Genomic DNA, 9,942 nt, shown 5'->3' with positions numbered 1-9,942 from the left:
TTTCATTATGTAATCCGTAAAGATGCATTTCTCTCTAAAGGCACGACCAATGAGGATGGATAGTCAACATTGACTCAGAAAACATTCGTTTTTTAACAAATCATTCAAATATCCCCTCACTATTTTTGACTTTTTTTGTTTGTTTTTTATTTTATTATAATTTTTTTGTTTGTTTGTTTTTTGTGCTGATGTGCCAAAATTGTGTTTGCATTCAGTAGCCCATACTTTTGTGCCATGTTTAAAAAATAACTAAATAAATAAAATTAATGTCATAATATTTTAAGAATAAAGTTAAAATTAAGATAATAAAATCATGTTATATAATGTGAAAATTCCACCCATAGGCCTACATCCTCTTTTGACTTTTTTTAAAACTCTGATTGATCTATTCATGAGACATTCGTTTGTATTAAGTTGTTCTGATTATTTCTCAGCCCCCCCAGCTCAAAATACGTTCCCGCGGCTATGGGCGTACATTAATTAAGAATATGACTGAATGAAACGCACGTGCTGACATTTGAATGCAGACGCAGCAGAATGAACCCGGTGGCCTCGGTACAGAGCAATCTGCTGACAGGAACATATCCGTCTAGCTGTGCTTCTCAAAATAATGACTGTGTAAACAGTCACTTTACAGATGCAGGTGATCTGTGGTTATTTATTGGCCTGTTTGTGTGTGTGTTCCAGCAGGAGGAGAATAGAGAGGTGGCCAGTAATCCCCCAGAGAGTTCCTTCCAAAAATTGGCCCCCAGTGAGACGCGCTACACCATCCTCAGGGACCGGGACGAGCTGTGATGTCACAACCGCATTGAGACCCAACCCAGAACCCAGCAGTCAGCTGGTGCCTACCCGGCACTGCCGCTGCCTGCGCAATGTCTATTTTCAGAATTTTTATTTTAGATAAAAAATGTGAGAAGGTGAACCCCTGAGCTTTTTTGGGGTGGGAAATGAAGAGGAGCGTTTTTACTTTTGTTTTTGGAGCTTGTAAATATGTTTGTGCTCTGTGGGTCTTGTCTAAATTAAAAATATGATTTTTTTCTTTTCTTTTCCTTTTTTTTTTTTTTTATTTCGCCCTACGTTTTTGTCTCCCCAGGTCCCTTTTTTGTAGAAAAAAAACATTGGTACATTGGTGGTCCTCTTTGTTGAAAAGCAAATTGAGTTTATTATGGATCTTAAGTGCGAGCAAGTGGAATCATGGGGGGAAAAAGAATAAACCTGCAGTCGACCTGTGGTGTTTCACTCCAGTCCTCAACAGAGCGTGCGCGTGTGTGTGCACATGTATGTTACATGTGCTTATTAGTCTGTATTCATGTACCGTACCGTTCCAGACTTGTTTAAATTCACGCTCGCTAAGCTCCAGACTCGCTAGTCTCATATCATCCCATTCCACCAGGGGGTGTGGTCAGGGGCGGGGTTAGAGGGGTGGGGATTATTTGTAAATCTGTCATCTCAGAGGGGACAAGGAAACCAAAAGAAGAAGAGTAAATTAAAAAAACATTTTACAAGATACTATGTTGTCTGTGTTTCATTAAACGCGTTTCACTTTTTTTTACTTTTGCAGTTACTAGGTCACATTACATCTGTACATTAAAAGATATTGCATAAAAATTTAAGATAAAAAGTGAATAGTCATCTTAAGCAAATTTTAAAAGATAATCCCAATCAAAATCATGTCAAGTATACAAGGTTCTTCCTGCGTTACATTACTCTAAATAAAATGAGCATCATCTCACAGGCAGGGACAGTCCACCGAAAAAAGTATATTGTCACCAACATGCTGTTCCAAAGTTGCATTATTCTCTTTTATCTGTGTAACAAAGATATTTTGAGGAATAATGGTAACCAAACAGTGTCAGTTCCCACTGATTTCTGTTTGTTTGTACATTGGAAGTCAATAGAATCTAAACCGTTAGGTTACCAACAATCTTCAAAATATCTTATTTTTCATTCCACAGAAGAAAGAAAGTTTGGAATAACACAAGGGTGAGTAATGATTCACTCAGAATTGTTATTGTTGTACAGACTATCCCTTTAAAGGTGTGGGACCTAAAAGATTGTGCATTTTAATCCAAATGTCCTGTTCTAATGATCTACAGTTGGGGAGCAATGTCACAAAGACAACATATTGCCTTGTGAGCACTTCATACTCCATCTGCCCACCAACATTGGGCTACCCCTCCAACTGTGGCAGACACAGATGACTAAACTGAGATTTAAAAAAAAAAGGTTTTTAGGTTTAAGATAACCAAGAAAGAGCCTAAGGTTGCACAAAGGATGTAACTGCTCAAAAAGGCCTGATTTAATCAGTCATGTTTTCTTAAAATTTGTCAATAGTCATTTGATCTTACGATGTAACGAAACTATGTATCTCCCAAAGTCAACAGGTGGTGTAAACAGACTGTATGTACTCAATGTACTATAAAAACGATACATTAAAGGGATAGTTCACCCAAAAATGAAAATTTGATGTTTATCTGCTTACCCCCAGGGCATCCAAGATGTAGGTGATTTTGCTTCTTCAGTAGAACACAAACGAAGATCATAGTCTTAAGACATGAAACGATCGGTCTGTGCAAGAACTGAACAGTATTTATATCTTTTTTTTTTTTTTTACCTCTGATCCACCGCAATGTCCAACTGTCCTGAGCGCATTCACAACATCCCGCGCGTGACACGTGTACGTGCTCTGGCATAGTTGAGTTGAATTACTGAAATAAATGAACTTTTCCACGACATTCTAATTTATTGAGATGCACCTGTATATAATAAGATGCCTCATTAGTGACTGTTTCTATGGGCTGTGATACGTTCCAAAATGGCAGACGTATCAACGTATCTGGAGCGGTCGAATAGGGCATCTATACATATCTATGATAGTAGACGCATGTGCGGAAGCGATCTGTCGCGCGTATACGTCACTCATTATTTAAACAGTGCTGAGAGACTGCGGACGTGTTCACTGGCACTGCGAAGATTTAAACATATTTAGAAGTACAGGTCATCACAATGGAAGACAATTTTGACTTGGAATTTTTTGCCCAACCGTATTTATTTGACGTCACGCGCCGGATGTTGTGAACGCGCTCAGGACAGTTGGACATTGCGGTGGATCAGAGGTAAAAAATGATATAAATACTGTTCAGTTTCTTGCACAGACTGATTGTTTCGTGTCTTAAGACCTCAATGTATCGTCACGAGCCGCAGAGTTTAATTTGGTTTTGTCTGTGTATGTTTTTTTTACTCTCAAAGCCGTGGAGCCCATTGACTGCCATTATATGACTGACAGACTGCAACGGTTTGAGTTAAAAATCTTCGTTTGTGTTCTACTGAAGAAACAAAGTCACCTACATCTTGGATGCCCTGGGGGTAAGCAGATAAACATCAAATTTTCATTTTTGGGTGAACTATCCCTTTAAGACAGCTACAGCTTGTCACTTGGGCGGTATCCTTAAAGGTACATCTTTGTACCTTATCAACCCCTTAAGAGGCCATATTAGTGCCTTACTGTACCAGCGACAAGATGAAGGAACAATTTTTTATTTATTTATTTTTTTGCTGAGAGTTTGGGGGCAGCAGCATCATCCAAATGTCACTGACAGGGCTCACAGACCCTCCTAAACAGTGCATGCACCAACATATGCTACTTTAATCATAAGCAACTACATTGAGGCTGCATTTCAAACATTATTTGAAGAATTACTGCCATTCATAAGTGGCTTCTTTGACAAATAAAGTGATTACATTTCTTGGATGAAATTATTGAAAATGACCTACAGTCCAAGAGTGTTGTTATTGTTAATTAAAACTATTCAAATTACTTTTGGTAATTGAAATAAAGCTGAAATTAAATCAAATATAAATTAGATGAAAAACTGAAAAAAAAAAGTCAATCTAAATTAGAAATTAAATGAAATAACTTTACACTTACAGTAAGTACTAACATGACTAAAAGAAATCAACTATAAATATAAAAATTAAAATATATAAATATATATATTTTTTATTTTTTTTTAATTCATTGAAAATGACAACAGCACAAAACTAAATTACTAAAAATAAAAACTGAAACTGAAAATATAAAATAAACCTCAAAATATAAATAAAAAAATATAAAAGTATATAAATAGTACTAATAGTCCTAAAAACTGCTGTCCATTTAAAATGCGGTAAATTCAGTTTTCAGTGACCAAAGCTACTCGACCACTACTAGCTTAGATTTCTGTCAAATATGATAGAATTTCAGTGACAGTTCACCCAAAAATGAAAATACTTTCATTAATTTACTAATGTGTTCAAAACCTGTCTAACTTACTTTCTTCTGTGAAACATAAAATTTAAAATTCTAAAAAATATCTCAGCATTTTTTGATCCACTGTTGATCCACTTGTTTTGATGAAAGGACAAAAAGAGTTGAAAGTATTATCTTGTGTGCTCGACAGAAAGAAAGTCATACAGATTTGGAACGACAAGAGGGTGAGTACATGATGACAGAATCTTCATTTTTGGGTGAACTATCCCTTTAAAATGTTATCTAACGGAATAAACTGCTCAGTAATTTGCCTCTAAATGTTATATATTTAGTTTAATGTTTAAACTACTTTTTTAATAAGAGCAGACAGATATTTAGGCCACAAGTTGTTAATTAAAAGTGTGGGGAAAACAGCTTTGAATATGGAGAATATTCAAATTACAGTGTACAAACTCTTGGAACTGTCTGTACAATATTTTTATTAAATATTTACAACTATTTCTAACTATAAACTTCTAGGGAAGCTGACCTAAAGTGACTACGGTTTCCCTCTCCACCATCCTTATCTTCAGTTCAGACATCAAAGAAGATTTTTATCTTTAGCTACGTCTTTATTGTAAAATGGAAATGATCTGAAGTGGGTGTTTAAAGGAGACACAAGAAAAAGGGTCTCTGATGTCATGAAACATCTTCCCGCCCACAGCAGGAACCCATGACATCACGACACCTATGGAGATTACATCACAGAGCACCACAGATGGCCTGCTATATTTTCCATTTGAGTGAGCAAGCGTGTTCGCACAGAATATGGAAAGTGCAACGTGTCTGCCACTCGGCTGTGTGCAGGTCAGTCGCCTGGGACTTTCCCTCCGCGAGCAACACAGCCGAACACATGCAGAGCTCAGCACTCGGGCTATCTCGCTCATGCATCACGCACAGGGTGGCTTGCATGTGCTCTTGGAGACGTTCATTCGCCCCTTCGTAGGGGAAGTCCAGTGTGTTGTGTTATGAGGAAGGCGTGGGGGCCAGTGTGCGTCTCAGACCCGGCTCCGTGTTTGTGAGGGGATGCCCCTGCTCACCCCAAAAAAACAACGCGTGAGACCGGGGGCAGCAGAAGTCAGGACAAAAACAATCAGATTTTAAAAAGTTGGCTTTTAAATAACTGCTGCTGAATCCTGTGATAAAGCGTACGTTGTGGTTCCTACAGAACATTTTGTGTGAATCAGTACCGCAAAAGGACCAAGAACGAGTGTTTGATAACAGACCATTTTTATTTTTCCCGATTTTTGACAAGTGAAACTAAAATAAGGGGTGGATAAACCATAAAAGGCTATTGTTCTTTTCTGCTGGCACTTCGGGACCGTAATCAAATAACATTCAAATGTTGTTTGTGCTGAAGGAGGTCTCACAGCGCATTGATTTCAGTATTAGATTTGCCTCTCTGAGGCTTGTGTTATCAAAGCCTTGCAGGGAAACCTCACCCAAATCTATCAGCCACCCCAGCAGAACATAGAAAGACACATGAAATACACGAGCAGCCTGGGTAAACCCAGTTTAAAAGGATGTTTTATCTAAACCTGAGCATTGGTTTTCAGAAACATCTTGATCAGATGTGTTAACTGCTAGGAAAAACACAAAAGATCATAAGAAATCATACATGAAGCACTGGTATTTCCACAATTACAGCTATTACCCAAGAAACCGATTCTCTTTTAGAATTTATTTAACTTGTCTTGTATATGCACATTTATAAGCCTTAAGCTGCAAGTATTACCATAAGGATCTATTCTGTTTATATATATATATATATATATATAGATCGATAGATAGATAATATTGAAATAAATCATTAAATTTGTACATTATTAATCCATTACAATGGCTTATTAAGTGTTATTGAAATTGTATTTATTTTTAGCAGCCCGAGTCATTATTAGATATCTGAAATGTTGAATTTATCAAAAGTTAAGGCAAAACAAGCATTCATGGGCTCCACAGAATATAGAAACTATATCATAATTTTAACTGCATAATTTGTCGTTGATAATGATGTGTATTAATTGTTTATTCATAGTGTGCTGAGTTTCTCACTACTGTGCATTGCCTCCATTCTTATTTATATCTGTGATACATATAAACCTTATAAAGTATTTTACATAGAATCAATGTTTCATTTATATCTACTCATAACCCATGAACACATGTAAAAAAAAATGCATCAGTTACAATACCACTTAGGGGCATTTTAAGTGTTTATCAATTATAGCAATTTTACCACAACAAAACCTACATAACTGTAGTAAACAGAACCATGTCACCTACTGCAAATCCTCAGTATGCATAAGAAATCTTACTGTTATATAGTTCATACAACAATCACCTATAATCGTTAACCACCTCTATCACCTACAGTCACATTACTGCTACAAAGGTCAATCAGCTGTTCGGCAGCACGTCAGATGATGGAATAAGGCCTTGTTTGCTTTGGCATAGAAATGAATGATGAATTAAGGCAAAAGGAAAATTAGCAGGTCCACTTGTGCATGTTTGCACTGCGTGTAGGAGTTATTCTGCAGTTGTGGTTGTTTTATGTACGTTGAGCGTCTGGTGTTTATTTCAGAACGCGCGTGGGTCGGCAAATCCACCGTCCCATGGCCTCCTCTACAAAAACAAATGTGCTCGAGTGTGTCACTGAGTGTCGTTCTTACTGTTGTTGTTGCTTTTAATCTGTTGTATCTGCAGGTCGATTCTTTCTTTCCTCTTTCGTTGGATCAGGTTGCCCCCGGCGAAACCAAGCAGTCCACCCCCCACGGCAGCGGCGACCCCCGCCACTTTAAATCCTGCTAAGAGTCCCAGCGGCCCCCCTAGCACTCCCCCCACCACTGCACCCGCCATGGGCAAAACCGCCAGCTTCGAACGGGCCGCCTGTGGAGAAAAAGCACATACACACACATATCATCACTATATCTATAGATAGATAGACAGACAGACAGATAGATAGATAGATAGATAGATAGATAGATAGATAGATAGATAGATAGATACACAACATATGCACACAATCATTGTGGATGTTCACAATAAAGGGTTGTATGATTGTTCTGGTGCAACTTCACACAAACAACAAGGTGCGTGGGAAAAAAAAATATTATATTGATACAATACCAGCGACACTTGTGACGTTAAGAGATAGATAGACAGACAGACAGATAGATAGATAGATAGATAGATAGATAGATAGATAGATAGATAGATACACAACATATGCACACAATCATTGTGGATGTTCACAATAAAGGGTTGTATGATTGTTCTGGTGCAACTTCACACAAACAACAAGGTGCGTGGGAAAAAAAAATATTATATTGATACAATACCAGCGACACTTGTGACGTTAAGGGGTCAGAGCAAACAAAGAATATAATTAAAAAGGGAATTTTATTTTGCCAACGCGTTTCGGCACACAGGCCTTCATCAGGGCTAAAAGATTGCAGGTGTACATAGTGTTCCTTTAAATACAAACAAAGACACAATTCAAACTTGCAAACAACCAATGAAAATATTGGATAATATATCATCCACCAATCACAAAATTCATCAAACAAATAGCCACATATTTTTTTGGAATAAATATACAGGTATAGTCAACAAACAGACATATAGTGATACTCCATTCAAAACATTTATGCAAAAAATAAATAAATATAAAAAATAAATTAAAGAATACAATGCATGCGTGTTCACAACAAAGGAAATAATAATAATAATTATTATTTAATATGTAATATATTTACTATAATAATTAAATAATAACTATTTAATAATAACAATAATTACTTAATAACAAAACAACTATTATTTTATAACTAAAAATAACAAAAACAACTATTATTATTATTAGTTTCCTTGCTATGATAATTAATATAATTATTAAATATTATTTAGTAACAACAATAACACTTATTATTTTTAATTATCCTCTCTATAATACCATTTCCTGTTTTTTTTTTTTTTTTTTTTACATATTCCTGCATGTTTGTTGTACCACATAACCTATTTTCAAATATTAATAAGCAGTGAAGAAGTTTTTTTAAACATAAAACAACAACAACAACAATAATAATAATAATAATAATAAACTATTTAAAGAGTTATTTTCAAGAAATGTATTCTTTTAATTATTATTTGTTCCTCATTATTTCAGGACAATTATCCTCCTGACATTTTTGACTTAATGCCTAAAAAAAGAATTTAAATTCTAAAATAAAAAGCATGCTCATTATTTCAAGTCATTGTATCTGTGTGCATTCTGTATGTATTTGAGTAAATTAATAGAAATGAGCCGCATGTCACTGGCCCACATGCAATGTGCATGAAAGCTTCAAACAGGTGAGAAATGAATCATTTAGGTGTCATCAATGTCCCAAAACACTATTTGAACTAACACACTTTTCATGTGCTGTTTTTCTGATAACCACACAATTATAAAGTCTTTCATGTCCAGTTTCCAGCCAAACAGAAATATATGCAGTCGTATGTAAACACACACACAATATTAATCAGAGATCTAAAAAAAAAAAAGCCACGATGAAATTAGACGCGTGCAGATCAAACCAGACCTGGTAAATTAATTTGATATCAGGTAAAAATAAAAACTCCCTTAGCCAGATTATTCTTTAATTAGCACAACAAAACAAGCCCCCCGGCACGCACACACAATTTAATTTCAGTGAAGATATGTAAACTTTAAAGGCAGGGTCGACCATCAAATGCCACCTTTCCTCTCTTCTCATCTCTCTTTCACCCTTTCTCATGCTCTCGTTCTCTGTCATCTAATCATCTTCACAAGGCAGGGTTAACCGAGCAGTTAATTATGTGTGGAGAGAGAGATTGAGGAAGTAACTCATGTTATTCGGATACGCCTGAGCCAGCACTTTAAGGACTGACTTTGTGTGTGTGTGTGTGTGTGTGTGTGTCAGAATATCTATGTCTTTAGCAATGTGTGTGTGTATGTGTGTTGACCACCCCCTGTCCTTTACAGCAGTCACAGAGGTGGGTCCACTTTCTACACGGGCATCAGACAAAATGCTCAATAGAACTGCATTAACTCTCAACTACAAAAAAGAGAAACATTTCAATTGAGACTCGATCAATAAAACGCATACAAACCCTTGTTCGCACACAAACACACACAGCCCATGCCTCCATGTTTCACCCTTCCCTTGCTTTCTCTGTCAAAAGTTGGTGTGAGTATGTGTGTGTATATGTATCGAACCCCCAGCAGGAACTCGAACGCTGTTTATAGACTCTTTTACACTCTTTAGACTTCCATGCGCTCGAGCACACATCGACTCCCTGCGAGGGGCCAACCAACACACATTGATCCCTCTCAACTCCATGCCTTCCGCCACCATCGCCACCCCTCTCCCCTCTCTCTCTCTTAATTGTGGTTTCCTTGCGCTCTGAGGTGGATCAATTGGCTGATGGCAGGTTAGGCCGAGTGAAGCAGGGGGGTAGAGTGGAATCGATCCCCTAGCAGGAGTGTCCCCTCTCCCCTTACCTTCCCTAGGATCTGGGTCCCCTCCTCCACATTAGCGGCTGCTATGCTAACGTTGGCCTCAATGCTGTCAATCTTCTCCTGCTGAGCCTAAGACAGAAAGATGCAAGTTACAGACTGTCCATACTCACATACA

The 9,942-nt window shown here is 37.1% G+C and overlaps 1 protein-coding gene across 4 annotated transcripts in view; it reads right to left on the bottom strand.

Annotated features, from left to right (window-relative positions):
• Positions 1 to 6,299: 6,299 nt before the first annotated feature.
• LOC107687819 (syntaxin-17) overlaps positions 6,300 to 9,942 on the bottom strand; it is an 11,470-nt gene continuing 7,827 nt past the window's right edge. For all 4 annotated transcript variants that reach the window (XM_016485292.1, XM_016485291.1, XM_016485294.1 and 1 more), the window contains 2 exons: positions 9,810 to 9,896; positions 6,300 to 7,174 (listed from right to left, as the gene is read on the bottom strand). In XM_016485292.1, coding sequence (XP_016340778.1) covers positions 6,938 to 7,174; positions 9,810 to 9,896 — 324 coding nt within the window. In that variant the 3' untranslated portion in view covers positions 6,300 to 6,937. The remainder of the gene's footprint in view (positions 7,175 to 9,809; positions 9,897 to 9,942) is intronic.

Source organism: Sinocyclocheilus anshuiensis, unplaced genomic scaffold, assembly GCF_001515605.1.
Source record: "Sinocyclocheilus anshuiensis isolate Anshui unplaced genomic scaffold, SAMN03320099.WGS_v1.1 scaffold409, whole genome shotgun sequence".
Taxonomy (NCBI): Eukaryota; Metazoa; Chordata; class Actinopteri; order Cypriniformes; family Cyprinidae; genus Sinocyclocheilus; species Sinocyclocheilus anshuiensis.
The sequence above is the reverse complement of the archived record's forward strand: the minus strand, read 5'-3'. Positions and strand labels throughout refer to the sequence as shown.